The 17,135-nt window shown below is 42.1% G+C and overlaps 1 protein-coding gene across 1 annotated transcript in view; it reads left to right on the top strand.

The window, feature by feature from the left end:
• The first annotated feature begins 236 nt into the window (after positions 1 to 236).
• LOC311490923 (meprin A subunit beta-like) overlaps positions 237 to 17,135 on the top strand; it is a 32,079-nt gene continuing 15,180 nt past the window's right edge. The window contains exons 1-8 of the mRNA XM_084548697.1: positions 237 to 791; positions 910 to 937; positions 1,305 to 1,355; positions 1,437 to 1,480; positions 2,110 to 2,185; positions 2,277 to 2,394; positions 2,869 to 3,047; positions 3,241 to 3,459. Coding sequence (XP_084404823.1) covers positions 750 to 791; positions 910 to 937; positions 1,305 to 1,355; positions 1,437 to 1,480; positions 2,110 to 2,185; positions 2,277 to 2,394; positions 2,869 to 3,047; positions 3,241 to 3,459 — 757 coding nt within the window. The 5' untranslated portion in view covers positions 237 to 749. The remainder of the gene's footprint in view (positions 792 to 909; positions 938 to 1,304; positions 1,356 to 1,436; positions 1,481 to 2,109; positions 2,186 to 2,276; positions 2,395 to 2,868; positions 3,048 to 3,240; positions 3,460 to 17,135) is intronic.

Here is a 17,135-nt window from a genome sequence, read left to right as displayed (position 1 = left end):
GCTGGGGTACCTGTGCAATACATGGCACATTACTGCATCACCAAACTGACTTCCAGCTGCATGAATGTAGGCATTCAGAACACAGTACACAGTAAGTAAGTTGCATCACAGAAAAAGCAGAAATAAATAAAAATATCACGCAAATTACAAAACACCAACAGGCACAAAAAACAGTTTCAATATATAAACTGCAGCAGTGAGTCTGGATAATTTATTCCGTCAACCCTTTTACTATGACTTGAGTTATAATTTTACCATCTCCAGTTGAGAAAGCTGCCAAATGCATTCTTTATTGTATGCACTACAATCCAGCATGAGTAATAAGTGTAGAGGTGGTGTTTTTACAAAAACAGCATGCTTGGGCTGCTCTTTGATGGTTGCATTGCTGGTTTCCTCAAATGGTTTCCTCTGCTGCTAGAAACATTTCTCTGCAGTGTCATGGCATCCTGCCAAATTTCACTTTTAGGGTCAGATATATCTAGTTATTTGTTTATTGCCTCACGGTGCAAGTTCAAATCTCATTCATTTAGGTCCGATCCAAATAATAAAAATGTTGTTACATGCAGATATAATTTGTTGTCCAATGATTAAGTAACGTCACAGCTGAATGGGTGGTATGTTTGAACTTAACCACAAACTTGAGTCATATATATGACACGTGAATGTTGCACCAATTTCATCCATATAAGAGATAAACCTTCCTTGAGCCACAGCAGAACTGCCGTGAGTGTGAGTCTGCAGGTGGAGACATGATGCTCGGGTGGATCGTTCTGATTTTTGGCCTGGGATTGGTAAGTGTAACCCCCTTAATGTAGTTATACAGTAACACAACATTTACACTACATCTCCTGTGCTTTAATGCCAAGTTTTCTATTCACTGATTATTGTGCTTTCTAATTTACTTCACAGACATCAGCCAAGCTGACAGGTGAAACAGGTGAGTCGCATGTTATGAGGTTTTTGTTGTGGTTAGAGATGAACAAAAGTAGGTCAAAGAATATTGTATTCAGAATACGGTGAAATCCTTTACAGTCTTTAGATGCTTTTCTTTGGTCGACAACATTTCTTCATTCTAACATTCATTCAAGATTTTTTACAGCAGCACTGATCTTAAGATACCTTAATGTATCTGAAAACGTATGTAGTATTTTACATTTGAGCTCTCTATGCGTCATTCAGCTAGGTTATACCTTCAAGAGTATGTGAGAAGCTTTGCATATGGATGGTATGAATAGAAAAATAACAGTCATAGTACCAGTAATATTAATCATTTCTACCTTTGATAACTGATTCATCACCCGCAGAAATTGATGTTGATGAAGGCCATGACTGGGACATCATTGACATCAATAAAGGTCTGTTAATTATTTATTTCAGTTTCATTTTATTTTATAAAGCTGTGTCTCTAAAGCGTTTTCATCACCTGTTCTTTGCAGCTGCAGGACTGGACCTGCTGGAGGGAGATATTGTAGAGGACCAAGTAAGTTTCTATGACCGTTGTGACTGACGAGTGACTGTTGCAACGTTTGACTGGTGCTGTTTCAGTTTCAGTCTTGTTGTCTTCTTCTTCTGCAGCTACTTAAGGTACAAGGCATGGTTTTGCAAACGCCTTTCTACCTGCTGTAGCTGTCTGCTGCCACATGTATTTTTGATGTGGCAATGTCAGAATATGTGGGACAGCTGGATTTATTCAAATTAGTGTTTTTAGTAAGAGCCGCTGTATCTATATAAAAAAAGCCTTGAATTTTGCAATGCAAAATAGTCATGTTGTAGGTTCAAAAGTGTTGGTGTTTTTGTGAAAATAAAAACCAACATTACAGTCATTTTTTTTTTTTTTTACATATTTTACATTATTTCGTTTCCTCAGGTTATTAGCGCAAAATATATATTTGGCAAAAAGTAATGAAATAAGTAAAATAACAAACAGCAGGAGGTTGAATTTCACTGTTAAAATTGGCAAACAAAGCATGCAAGACTTTAAAATGAATGCCAAATGATGGTGACTGTACAGAATATGTATCTTGGATTGTGTTTTATGTAATCTAATTTACAGATTAGTTTTTTATTACTGTAATTCTATAACATAACTGTGTACCTCATTCCCATCAGACACTCAGAAACATCATCATAGGAGACAAGTATCGCTGGCCAACAACCGTTCCCTACTACCTAGAGGACGACCTGGGTAAGACAAGACATGGAAACTCAGCTCTAACCCTGGATGTGCATCAAATGAGGATGTTTTTTCTTGGTTCTTTATACCATGTAACGTGTAGAGATCAATGCGAAGGGAGTGATCCTGAAGGCGTTTGACCAGTTCAGACTGAAGACCTGCATTGACTTCACACCATGGAAGGGAGAAAAGAACTACATCTCTGTGTTCAAAGGCAAAGGGTGAGTTGAGCTTCACTGCTGTGTTCACTTCCAGTTACGACTGTATGCAGGTACAGTGTCTTGATGAAAATGTTTATTACAAGCTACTCACAGCCATAATAATAATGCTACATCCTACGAATGTTTACAGCTTTTCTGACATAAAGAAAAGAAAACTTGTTACCTCAAAAAACCATTTAAGGGTTTATTACAGGCAAGCTGGTTGTACAAGATAACTACAGTATTTTTCTACTAACAACAAAGGACTATGTGTAAAGTGGAAGGTGTCCATTGTAGTGACACACAAATACAGATACGTAGTTTTTCAGTATATTATTTTTTTCTGACTCTGTCTAGCACATATATAATTTAACACACAATACAAATGTGACATAATGTAGGAAAGTGACTCGTCAACTGATGAGCTAACTTCACAGGATCGATTAGTTCCCAGATTGTTGATATTTTTGTGCGTCTTGCTTTCCTTCTCCACAGATGCTTCTCCTCAGTAGGTAACCGACGTAAGGGGAAGCAGCAGCTGTCCATTGGTACAAACTGTGATCGCCTGGGAAAAGTTGAGCATGAGTTCCTCCACGCTCTGGGATTCTGGCACGAGCAGTCCAGAGCTGACCGTGACGACTACGTCAACATCATATGGAATAACATTGAACCTGGTAACACTGATAAGTCAATTAATTACAATAAATGTATTGATGTAGTGACCTTGATTCAATGAACGACAAACTCAACAGGAAGGCAGCAGTGTTTTCTAACATTTATTTTTTTTACAATGGACAGTGACTGGCTGCACAGTCTCATTCTTGTAGGGCTTCATTTCTTCTGATATTCTGCATGTGTCCTTCTCAGGTCACAAACACAACTTCGAAAAACACAATGACACAGAGTCCAGTGCCCTGGGAGTTCCCTATGACTATGGTTCTGTGATGCACTACAGTAAGACAGCCTTCAGCATCAGCTCTGAACCCACCATCGTCACTAAGAACCGCAACTTCAGGGACGTAATTGGTCAGAGAATGGGGTTCAGCGCCAGTGACCTAACCAAGCTAAACCGCCTCTACAACTGCAGTGAGTAAACACAGTATGTCAATAATGTATGACACAAGTTGCCTTTATTGTGCGAATATAATGTAATATAACATGATGATGCAATATTGTGAGGAGCAGCACCTGCATGCCTAGTATATTCAAACTATTGTATGTAGTGTATCTGAATGAAGTTGACATGAGTCATTTTACCAACCCAGATGAGAGATTCAGCTTGTAAACACATCACAGGTACAAAAACAAGAGACAAACGTAAAACAAAAATTACTGTAGAGGCTAAGCCTAATACTTGAAGCCCCTGAGGGGTTGCTAGACGAGCACTTGTTTGACGCGCTTATAACTTTAGCCACTGGGTACATGTCTATGGAAATAAACAGACTTAACGTCTTAAGTCAGTGTCTTTATTGCCGCTCACCACGATACTCCAATAATCCAGTGTCATGCATTCAGTTGAATAAATCCACAGTATACACAGCGAAAGTGCAACAAAGCAGTGTAACCGTAACCACAAGCGTAAGCGTAAGCGTAAGCGGTCAAAAACTGTGTGTGCTCCCCTCCGTCAGGCAACACCCGCTACCTGAACAGCAGTTCCTACCTATATTGGCATGACCCTTAATTACATCACTCTGCCGCCTAGTGGGCATATTAAACTTAACAGTTAAGAGGCCAAATGGCTCCTACACCCCGGCCCCTAATTGTAATGGCATACAGACATAACAATTACCATAACACAGGAGCCATAAGAATAGGAAACAAAACATAACACACACACATAAGCAATACACCCTGTTTTGTACACGTTAACCCAGGGTGTACATTTAAGTGAAGACCTTGCTAACCTGGCTCATGTAGTAAGCACAGTTTGGTCACCGGCCTTTCAATGACGTTGCTCTTTGTCTGGAGTCGCACTGAGCGCACAAGTCCTTTCTTGTCATGGAATGCCTCCAAGACTTTTGCAAGTGGCCATGAGCCACGTGGTGCAGTGGGATCCATAATGATCACAATATCTCCTGGCTTGAGGTTGTTTCTCCGTTCATTCCATTTTTGCCTTTCTTGAAGTAGTGGCAGGTATTCCCGAATCCACCTTTTCCAAAAGAGATTGGACAGGTACTGAACTTGCCTCCACCTCCTTCTGACGTACACGTCATGCTGTTCAAACAGCCCTGGTGGTAATCAATGTTCCCTCTAATTTTTAAAACTCCTGAGCAGAAATTCAACTCCCCTGATGACCTGCTTGAGCAACTGTGAGCGACAGTACGTCCACATGCCGGTGCTATGGCCTCACCTCTCCAACTCCAAATATCAATACAATTGACTATTACTATAATGATTAATAACAGATCATTTTGACAACATTACCTAGGCTACTCCATATCTAGGTCACAGTTAATGAAAACAAAATACAATATTGTTTTGGCAAAACTGATTTTGCATTTATTGCCATATGAACAATTATGTCAAAAAATAACTAAGTTGGTGTCATCAACTCTTGACACAGAAGCATTTTTGATATCAACAGTAATAAAAATCTCAGGCAAAAACATAAATCGTAGTTGCACTACAGACCACAGTGCATGTGTGTGTCTGTGTGAGTGTGTGTGAGAGAGCTTGCAAAATTGTAATGAACTGTAACTGTAATGGATGGAAACATTGTCCAATGTCCACAGCAATCCACAGAGTTGTACTGTCATGTGTACAGTGAAAGACCTCCTTTGACTATTACTATAACGATTAATAACAGATCATTTTGACAACATTACCTAGGCTACTCCATATCTAGGTCACAGTTAATGAAAACAAAATACAATATTGTTTTGGCAAAATTGATTTAGCATTTATTGCCATATGAACAATTATGTCAAAAAATAACTAAGTTGGTGTCATCAACTCTTGACTAGGGATGTCACGATTATACATTTTCTTGGTACAATTATTGTCAGAGTAATAATCACGGTGTTACGATTATCACAATTATTATGCATTAATTAATTTCACAACACTATGAATGTGTAAAATCAAATATAGTCAAAATATAATTACATTACTCATTGTTTACACAAAATATTTCAAGTATCTATTAATATATGACCAATTCTTAATCCCCAGGGGAAATGTTTGAAATATTCAGGTCATAAATTGTTATCTATACCAAATGTTTGCATTTATTTTAATCATTTTTTGTTTTGTTTTGCTTTTTTTAAAATTAAAAATGACACGCTAACATTTAAATTCCTACCAATTCATTGTTACGTTAGTTAAGTGGACCAGTATCTGTGCATTTACCTTTATTTTTGCGCCACATCTGCCAATATAGATCCGACATAATCTTTTTCGTAAAGTGACGGTATTTAGGAACCTTTACGATTAATTAATTGTGGCGTTTAATATCACGATTAATTGTGAAAACAAGTAATTGTGACATCCCTACTCTTGACACAGAAGCATTTTTTGATATGAACAGTAATAAAAATCTAGGGCAAAAACTTAAATTGTAGTTGCACTACAGACCACAGTGCATGTGTGTGTCTGTGTGTGTGAGAGCTTGCAAAATTGTAATGAACTGTAACTGTAATGGATGGAAACACTGTCCAATGTCCACAGCAATCCACAGAGTTGTACTGTGTCCAGTGAAAGACCTCCTTTGCTCCTTTGGCCTTATTCTGAAAAACAAAGAATAAAAACACACAGACAGCTGATTATATTAGCACTTAATACTAATGGTTAATTTTCATAGAGGATAATTATTAATGAGTGAGACAATATGAACATATATAATCTGATGACAGGGAATAAAATATCACCTTATTTTTCCCGCCTGTCCTTCTCACTTCTCCAGTGGTTGTAGACTTTGTCCACACTGATAGCAGCACCATCTTCTTCTTGCCTTGACTTTATTCGCATCAGCTGGTCCAGATGTGTCACTTCAAGGCGATTTCTGGATTTGGTCTTGATGCGATTCATCAAACTAAAGCCTCGTTCACAGTCAGCACTGGATGCTTGAAATGTATCACAAATGTCCACAAGTTGTGAGACCTCCTTCAGCTCCTCACATCTTAGTGTTGCAGCCACCATGTCAGAGAATGTCTTAATTGACCCTTGTTTGTGTTTTTGTTTCACTATGTACTTGAAATCAGCATATTCATGCTTGATGTCATCCATAGACTCTGGGTGGAGAATGGTCTCATACTTTTGTGCTAGCATTGCAATGTCTGTGGTTCCATAATCAAAACTGACATCTGTGCACAGGACTTCAATGTCGAATGCAGACCACTCTTTCAAACCATCCACTGGAAAACGAGCATCCAAGTGATCACACAGCTTTGAAATAAACTGAGTAATGTCCTTGGTAATGTCCCCATCAGCTTCTGAAGCCCTTATCACCTCCATGACACGGTCACTCCACTGAGGTGTATTCTCCAAGTACTGGGCACGCAGCTTCTCAATCTTTGCTCTTGCATAGCAGTGTCCTTCCATCACAGTCAGGTTGCGTCTTTGAAGAGAAAGGCACAAGTTTGCCAGTTCACGTAACACATCTCCAAGAGCAGTGAGAGTAACCTTGTACTTTGGATCACTCAGCTTTTTGTAGCAGTATTTTGCCACTGGATCTCCATTGTCAGTTGCTTGTGCTCTGCAGTATTCTTTGAGGACAGTGTAGTTTCGCAGAACAGCATTCACAGCTTGTTGGCGTGACAGCCAACGGACTTCATTCAGAGGCCTGAATGACAGCGTTTCCTCATTGAGAACCTCAGCTAGTTCTCTGAATTTGCACTTCTTCACTGATGATCTTGAGAAAATGGAATATATAGTTCTTAGAAGAGTTTCCACATCTCGCATTAAGGGAACATCTTTCCAAGCATCATCAATGCCCAAGTCCTCCCTGTGGGCCACACAATGTTGTTCTGTGAGGTGGGGTATTTGCTGCTTTAATAAAGCTGCTACACCATTGTGCTTTCCAAGCATTACTGAAGCACCGTCAGAGGTCAGCATCACCATTTTCTGCAGGTCTAGTTCATGGCTGGAGTAGAAGTCTGTGATTGCCTTCACAAGATCATGAGCAGTGCATGCCTTCAATTGAATGATGCCACCAAACACAGTTTTGCAACTGAGGTCATTCTCCTCTCTGTATTTGAAATACATCACTAGCATTTTATGCAGTGTTACGTCTGTGCTCTCATCAATGATCAAAGTATGCCATGGGGCGTTTCGGATACTGCACATAGTCTCATTCTGTACAACTGCATTGATTGACTCAGCAAATTCAAAGGAGTAATTTTTGCTCCTCCAGTGTTCTGGTATACTCACATATTTTGCCATGTGGTCGTGGATTTGTTGAACAGCTAACATCGATGCGTTCATTTTGATGGCAAGTAGAACATCGTCAATGAGAATTTTGATTTGCTCTGGATCTGACTTTTTCTTGAGTGACAGTTCATTTCTCTTCTGCCGCTCCTCCGCGCTTTCTTGGAGTAACGATCCAATCCCAAGCCCCTGCTTTCGTCTTTTTACATTGTTAACAGCATGCAAATGTACTTTTGTTCCAACATGTCGCTTGAGGTAGTCTAGCTCCCAGTCACTCCACACTTTCCCCTCTGAAAACTCGCCTTTTACGTTTGCGTCACTGCACGTCTTGCAAACGACTCCAGTCTCGGTTGAGAAAGAAAAAATGTCGCTGAGTTTCACCAGTGTTCCCTCGTCCGTATTTATGTACTGTGACAGCCACTCCACTTTAAACGACACACGTTTTTTCTTCACCTTTCCGCCGGCAGTCTCACTTCCCTCCCGTTTAGCCATGACTGAATGCTATTGCTAATAACAACAATGCCACAACAGCGGCTACTCGTCATCAGAGTTATTGATTGGCTGTCAAGCTAAACAACCGCTGCGTATTGGCTGGGCAGCGCCTCGTGGGCATGTTTTTTTTTTTTTTAATGATCACTGGCTGACAGCACCCTGTCACCTGTCACTCACTGCAGTGATAAACGCCCACACGGTTTAGGTAATAAATTTCAGAATTCGAAGCACACGGGGAGAAAAAAAAAAAAAAAAAACTAGTCTGGGATATTCGAGTGCGCAACTTTTTTTGTCTTCTGCGCAAAGAGGTGGGGGGCAGTGCGCAATTGCGCAGTAAAACACCTTAGAGGGAACAGTGGTGGTAATGAAGGTCTTCCCTTCATCAGCAGGATATGATTAGGAGTCAAGGGTTCAAGGTCGTTCGGATCATCAGACAATTTGGTGATGGGGCGGTCATTTAAAATGGCTTCAGCTTCACACATAACTGTATGGAGTCCATCATCATCCAGTCTTTGCTGCTGAAGAACTGACCTGAGAATCCTCCTCACCATGCGGATTACGCGCTCCCAGACACCGCCAAAGTGAGACCCTGCTGGAGGATTGAAGCTCCACTTGATTCCCCTTTGTTGCAACATCCCTTCAATCCGTGCCTGATTTAGGGATGAGAGCGCCTCTCTGAGCTCTCTTTCTGCTCCTATGAAATTAGTGCCATTGTCAGACAGAATTTGAACAACTTGACCTCTTCTGCAAATGAAACGGCGTAGTGAGTTAATGCATGCATCTGTGTCCAATGAGCTGGCTACTTCTAAATGAACTGCTCGACTGGATAGACAGGTGAAGATCACGCCAAAGCGCTTGACTGTGCCTCGTCCCTTCTTCACCTCTATCGGTCCAAAGTAGTCGACCCCTACGTTGGTGAATGGTGGATGGTCAGGAAGAATCCTCTCCTTTGGCAAATCTGCCATCTTCTGCATCATCATCCGACTATTATGTCTTCTACAGAAACAGCATTCAGATATGACCTTCCTCACTGCTGAACTGGCACCTGTGACCCAATACTTCCTTCTCAGAGTGGACAGTATATGGTTCCGGCCACCATGACCAAGCTGCTGGTGGATCTCTCGCAAAAGAAGAGTAGCTACATGTTGATCCTTGGACAGAATCAGCGGATGTTTGGCTTCTTCTGGCAAAGAACCCCTGGCTAGTCGCCCTCCAACTCTTAGGAGCCCGCCATCCAAACATGGATCCAGCTTGTACAGCGTGCTCTGCCGACTCACTGCGTTCTTTCCTGCAGACAAGGTAGCAATCTCCTCGCCAAATCTTTGTTGCTGACAGTACCGAATTATGGCAAGTTCAGCCTCACACAAATCGTCAACGGTCAAAGCTTGTTCTTGGGGTGCTGTAGCATTCTGCATACTGGCATTAAAACTCTCAGACTCCCTCCTCTTGCAAATCCTGCTCAGAAGTATCCTCTTCAACCTCAAGAACCAGCCTGCTGCTACCTTCAGTCTCCTCCAATCTGAAAAGTATGCAATAAGGCGACTGGTACCATCAGGTGAGTCCTTCACATTGACTGCGTTCACCACGGCCTCTTTCTTGAGCTCCAGGTCATCTGCATTGATCGCAGTGTCCACCCTGTCAGCTGGCCAATCCTCTTCTGGCTTGAGCAGGAAGCTCGGACCCTGTATCCACCTGTTGCGTTCAATGAAGTCCCGAACCCTCAGACCTCTGGATGCATCATCTGCTGGGTTTTCCTTTGAGTTGACGTAACGCCACTGTGAAGTTGTTGTTGCCTCTCTTATGGTTGTGACCCTGTTTGCCACAAAGGTATGAAAACGCTTGTCCTCGTTCTTTATGTACTTGAGCACTGATGTGCTATCTGTCCAAAAGACTGATTCTTGTAAGGGAATCTGAAGCTCTGCCCTCAGCATCAGGTCCACACGAACAGCAAGAACCGCAGCAGTCAGCTCCAGGCGAGGAATGGTGACAGTCTTCAAAGGTGTTACTCTAGCTTTACCCATCAGGAATGGAACATGCATGACACTCTTGCTGTTTTGCATCCTGAGGTAAGAGACTGCCCCATATCCTGACTCACTAGCATCTGAAAAGTGGTGAAGCTGTGCTTGTATGATGTTTCCAAAACCTTTAGGCTTGATGCATCTGTTGATCTTGAACTCGGGCAGCTTATCCAACTCCTCTAGCCACCTTGTCCAATGATGCAGCAGCTCTTGTGGTACAGTTTCATCCCATCCAAAGTTTCTTCTGCACAGCTCCTGTAGCATGATCTTGGCAGGCAGCAGTACTGGTGCAAGAAAGCCCAAGGGATCATACACTGAACTAGACATAGACAGCATTCCACGTCTGGTGTAGGACCTTTGACACACCTCCAACCTGAATGTGAAAGTGTCCTCCTCCACACACCACTGTAAGCCAAGGGCTCTCTCAACAGGAAGCTCGTCTCTGTCCATATCAAGTTCCTTCAAATCTTTAGCTCTATGCTCTTCTGGCAGAGCTTGCAACACGGAGCGACTATTGCTGACCCATTTGGTCAAAGTAAATCCTCCTCTCTGACACAGCGTGGTCAGATGTTTGACCATTGACACAGCTTCCTCTTCAGATGCCAAACTCTTCAGGCAGTCGTCGACATAAAAGTTCTCCTTCACAGTTTGGATAACCTCTGCCGGAAAGTCAGCCTGGTTGTCGTCAGCCGTTTTCCTCAGAGCAAAGATGGCACAGCTCGGAGATGACACGGCACCAAACAAATGGACAGCCATGCGGAACTCTGACAACTCCTTGGTGAGATCACCCTCAGGCCACCACAGGAACCGCAGGAAGTCTCTGTCTGCTTTTGAGACCCTGACTTGATGGTACATTGCTTGTACATCGCCCATAACTGCCACAGGTTCCTGCCTAAACCTCAGAAGGACTCCAAGCAACGTACTGTTGAGGTTAGGACCCTGCAAGAGTTGCTGATTTAGCGATGTTCCCTTGAACACTGCAGCACAGTCGAACACCACACGCAGAGTTTTCTTCTTGGGATGATGTACCCCATGGTGGGGGATATACCACACCTTGCCACTGTCACCACTCCGCTGCTGAGGAGGCACTTCCTCTGCGTAGCCATTGCTCACCATCTCCTTGATTTTGGCACTGTACTCTTTAAAGAAGTGTTCATTCTTTAGAAACTTCCTTTTAAGTGTCATTACCCTTTGTTTTGCCACAGCAAAATTATTAGGCAAGCACACATCCTTCTTAAAAGGCAGATTTAGTTGGTAATGGTTGTTTTTGAGAATTGCGGACCTTTCCATAATCTCCATGAACTTCCTGTCTTCTCTTGATAACCCTCTCTCTTCAGTAGCTTGTTCGTTGAAATCATGATTATACTGGTTGTGCAGCATTTCCTCCAGCTTACATACGGAAATCCTGTTGATCAGGACTGACATGCACTCTGCGTTCAGATTGAAGTCATCTCCATGCAAAGGGCCATTAATAACCCATCCTAGCGCTGTTCTTATAGCGTAGGGGCCATTCCCACTGCTATTGATGACCTCCCAAGGTTCCAACAACTTGGGTGCATTGCTTCCAATCAACAGGTCAACGTTAGCCTCTATTCTGGGAATATCCAGCTTTGCCAAGTATGGCCATTTTGCCAAGTCGTCAGCAGCTGCAATGTTGTCAGCACTTACGGGCATCTTCTTCTGTGTGAGGGTTTGTGGAAGTTCATAGAAAACATCACCATTGATACCAGACACTTCCAAACCGAAAAGTGAATACGCTGGCACCACTCTTTCTTGCCCCATGGTGTGCAAGAGGAACTGGGTTCGCTTTCCAGTAAGACAAAGCCTTTGCATAAGCTGTTCCGAGCAAAAGGTGGCTGAACTGCCAGGATCTAGGAACGCATATGTCTGTATTACTTGGTTGCCTTTAGCAGACTTGATTTGGACTGGCAGGATGGACAACAGACAACGATCCGTTCCGGCCCCTGTATGTCCACAAGTCTCCGATGACGCAGATGGATTTGCACCAGACTCCTTGTCAAGTTCTGTGGAGGTGCTTGCTGTAGCCTTAACACACTCTGTGAATATGCCAGGTGTGTCATTCTTGTCAATATGCAGCACAGTAGGATGCCTTTTACTGCATGTTTTGCAGATTAAACGCTTCTCACAGTTCCGACTCCTGTGCCCAGCATTCAGGCAGCCGAAGCAAAGCTCTTTTTCCTTTATAAAGTTCATCTTGTCTCTGTGTTTCTTGCGTTTGAATTGTTGACAGTGCTCTAATAGGTGACGTTGAGCACAGCATATACAGACTGAAGCATTAGAGCTACGGCTAGCTGTAACAGCCCTTGATCCTCTGGCACTTTCAGACTCCACAGGTTCAACGGTTGTAGCAAAACTCTTTCCTTTGACTCTTTGGTCTGGATGTGATCTTGGCCTTGTGACAACCCTTGGTCCATTCATTCCAGATGACGAGTCATTAATGTTTCCATACAACGGATCAGATAAAATCTGAACATGTCTTTCGATTACTTTGACAAGGTCTTTAAACAGGGCTCTGTTTTCTGATGCTTCCAGTATGTCATGTGCAACAGTCCTCCATCGCTCTCTAAGTTTGAATGGCAATTTAGAGACAATTGTCCTTATATTACTTGGCATGTCCAACTCTTGCATGTATTGAAGCTCCTCCATGACATTACAGCAACCTCTCAAGAAGAGGGAGTAGGCTTGTAAGGCATTAACATCTTCACTCTTTATTTGAGGCCAGGACAATGCCTTTTCAATGTATGCCACGGCAATCTTATATTTACTGCCGAAGTGTTTCTGCAACAGCTGCTTTGCTTTATTGTAGCCCAATTCAGGAGTCATATGTAGGCAACTACGAACAAGTTCCCTTGGCTGCCCCCTAGTGAACTGTTCCAGATAATACAGGCAATCAGTTTTGCTAGCCTTTTCCTCTACTCCTTGTTCAAATGCTCTCATGAAGGAGATATACTGAAGAGGGTCTCCATCGTACAAAGGAATGTCTCTTGCTGGCAATGACAGCAATCGCTGTTGTTGAACGAGAGATGATGTTATTTCATTTTGTTTATGCAGCACCGATAAAAGATCTCCTGTTTGCCTTTGATCCATTGTTAGAGCATTGACTTGAAGGGATTGCTGCTCTGTTTCCAGGGCATGTTGATAGCTCCCTCTGATGGAACCAGTCTGTGGATGTTGCACGCCAGTTGATATTGGTTGGTTGGCTGGTACTGACCATTCCTGTGTTTGCTGTGGTTTTCTCTGAGGCGCGTAGTTAAACACTTCTGCCATTGGATCCAATGTGTATGTAGGTGCTGATTTTTGAGTCCTTTTCTCCAAGTAAGAATTCATTGCATTAGATGTTTTAGCACAGCTTTGGCTGTCAAAGGTCTGTAACACTGCAAGTTTAGCATCAGATTCAGCGAGCATTGTTTCCAGCTCTTGTTGCTCCCTTTTTCTCCTTATCTGCTGCTCTTGTTCCTCCAATGCATGCTTACTCTTTAAAGCTGCGATACGGGCAAGCAGTGCGGCCTTCTCAACCTCTGCTTTAAGTCTTGTGGAAGAAGTGCTTGATTTGCTACTAGCCACACTCTTCCCTGAGCGTTTACTGGCTACATTTGAAATACTGTCCTCTGGGTTAATATCATCAGCATTGCTAACAGCACAATCAGAAATTACATTTTGATCAGCACTAGAAACCCATAATTGCACCTTAAAAGTAAGATCATTATTGGCAATCATTTTGGCTTTGAACCACACATCATGTTTCTCTTGTTCAGTATCAGGTAACATACTCATTACAGACGCATGAACACCTTTTGTTTCATCACATAAGTTAACAAAGTCGTTAAAAACACATTCCACCTGTGATTTATCTTTTTTCTTCATGAGACCTTGCAACACATCTCTTAATTTACCTGCCTTATTTAACTTAGTTTTCCTCTCGTTTTGCAAACGTTCGAGTTTTTCAGCAAATGCTTTAGCAGTTAATTTAACAACACGCTTTCCTTTGTCCTTTTGCGTATCAACGCCATGTTCAACACTGTTCAACTCAGCGGACGGCTCTGTAAGCCTTTCCAAGTTGTCGTGCGACTCCATTGTTCAGTTCGAATGTTCACAACAAAGTAGCAACGTAGCAGAGTTCGCAACAGGATAACGACGTTAGTTACCCGCCCCGAATGTCACCAATGCATTGGATTTTGCCCCCTGATATGTGCACACAAACTGAATGGCCATTCATTCTTAAGTAGCGCTACATTTAGGCCTACCTCGCGTTGGGCGCCATCCGAAGAATATGTAGACTTTCGGCGACTATCAGCGTCGTCCTCTGCTGTGCTGATGACTGTTGCTTTAATTCAAACAAGCGTGAAGCAAATTCCCAAACGTTAGACGTACAGGCCTGCCGTCCTCGGCCTAGTACAAGCAGCAAGCCGTTTCTGTAGCTCCCATCCGAACGCGAATGGCTTCGTTCCACTTCGTGTGTGATTAAACTCCTTCAGCGTCGGTAGCTTGAAGCGACAGTTTTTGACTCAAATGTAGAGGCTAAGCCTAATACTTGAAGCCCCTGAGGGGTTGCTAGACGAGCACTTGTTTGACGCGCTTATAACTTTAGCCACTGGGTACATGTCTATGGAAATAAACAGACTTAACGTCTTAAGTCAGTGTCTTTATTGCCGCTCACCACGATACTCCAATAATCCAGTGTCATGCATTCAGTTGAATAAATCCACAGTATACACAGCGAAAGTGCAACAAAGCAGTGTAACCGTAACCACAAGCGTAAGCGTAAGCGTAAGCGGTCAAAAACTGTGTGTGCTCCCCTCCGTCAGGCAACACCCGCTACCTGAACAGCAGTTCCTACCTATATTGGCATGACCCTTAATTACATCACTCTGCCGCCTAGTGGGCATATTAAACTTAACAGTTAAGAGGCCAAATGGCTCCTACAATTACATTACATGAATGAATATATTCTTACACTCTAAAATGCAATTCTAGGCACCTGTTACAACCACTAAATTAAAAGCAAACTGATTAACAAAAAATTCAAGTGTGCATGCGTGGGAGACCAAGGTACGTTTTAACCGTTTGATATTTTGGTATAAATAACACATTCAAAAACCAGAAACAGGTCGTTTTTTCGTTTTTCTAATTTTGGGCAAAAAACGGAAATCGACAATTCGGCTTGATTTTTCGTTTTTTTGTTTGTACTGACAAAACAAATTTACCACTCAATATTTCGTTTCCATTGGTGGGTGGGCCTTCGGCACCCCATTGCCTCTGATTGGCTAGTGTGTTCCATCAATTATATTTGTGCTGTGCTCTTCAAAATAAAGGTCCTCGCGTACGTCTTGGTCTTTAGACAGTGAAATGTTAACACAAATATATTGCGACAGACAGACGAGACTACGTTACGATCACAGACCATACTTATACTGGCGGCTATGACGGCCTTTAGCTTCATTATGCTCTCACTCCAGCGTGTCGAATCAGGCTAAATAAATAAAAACAATAAAGTAATGCAACAGCGTATTGTATTGACTGTTAATGTGCAGTTGATTGACTAAAACGCACCATGTCTTTTTTGAAAATGAAAGTACCATAGTATGTTTTCTGAGGATGTACTGTGAACAGTGATGTCTGCTCTCAATAATTAGAAATATCGCTGGCATAATTATGACATGGCAAGGGGAAGCACGCCAAAGGTTAGTTGCAAAAAAATGACCAGCAGGTGTCGCACTATGTGAACCTTTTCATCAATAGATTTGTTCTCTCAAAAAATATAAAGAGAAATATAGATATGTTGACAGCCACAACAAACAGAGACAGTGGGAATCATATGGAGCAACTGTTGTGCTGTAAAACTTTCCTTGACATCTCATCCAGATACTTTCAGTTAGAATCAAGCTCCCACTGGACTGTAGCCCCCACAGCTGTGATCACATGGACCCACTTGATAACAGGCAAAACACACTCACTGTAATTCTGCACACTGGTTAGAGATTCATCCTACCAGATATGGTCAAGTATAAAGAACCTCCTAGTTTTCAGGTCTACTCAAGCAGGGTGACTGTGTACTTAACCAAATCCCTGAGTAAGAAAAAAAAAAATGATTTTGCACAATTATGCCTGTAGCTGCTATCCATGATGCTACCTGAAGTGATTATGAAATTCAGAGAGGAAATAAAATTGGTATGTGTAATAGGTATGTGTATCAAATAAAATATTAAATCAGATTTTTTGAGTCCATCTGTATGTTTGCCTGAGTTAAAACATATTTAAATATACAACTGACAAATATTCAAACAGTATTTTTTTATTAATTCAAAAGAGAATATCAGCATAGAACACTGAATTAAGTGGCCCCACATGGAGCCTGACAAAACATATAAAAAAAAACAAAAAAAAAAAACACCCGAACTCAAGGTCAACACAGTGAACAAATACACATTTAAGAGAATAACGATATGTTCAGGCACTTGTCAGGCACAATTAGGACAGAACATGTCCACGGATCTTCAGGTGCAAAGAGGCATCACCCGAGCTCTAGGTCAACACAGTGAACAAATACACATTCAAGAGAATAACGATATATTCAGGCTGTCTTCACGCATGTCTTCTGACAATGTCTATTAGGTCCTTAATTCCATTTTGAAAATGACCTGGTTCATTGTTAACAGCGCTGTCAAAGAGAAAAACAATGTCTGAATAGTGCCGTGTAAATTCTTGTTCAGCTGCTGCCTGGTGCTCCACTGTGGAAAATGGGTTTCTGCCAAAAATTGATGCCCGTGTCAAAGAGGAACCCACTTCTTGGTCATAGCTGTCTGCAGCCTCTGCAGCCTCGGGCAAAAGATCTGCAGGTAGTTTCTTTGGGCATCCACCGAGCACCAG

The sequence above is a fragment of the Chelon labrosus genome, assembly GCF_963514085.1.
Source record: "Chelon labrosus genome assembly, chromosome: 7".
Lineage (NCBI taxonomy): Eukaryota > Metazoa > Chordata > Actinopteri > Mugiliformes > Mugilidae > Chelon > Chelon labrosus.
This window is presented reverse-complemented; position numbering and strand designations above follow the sequence as displayed.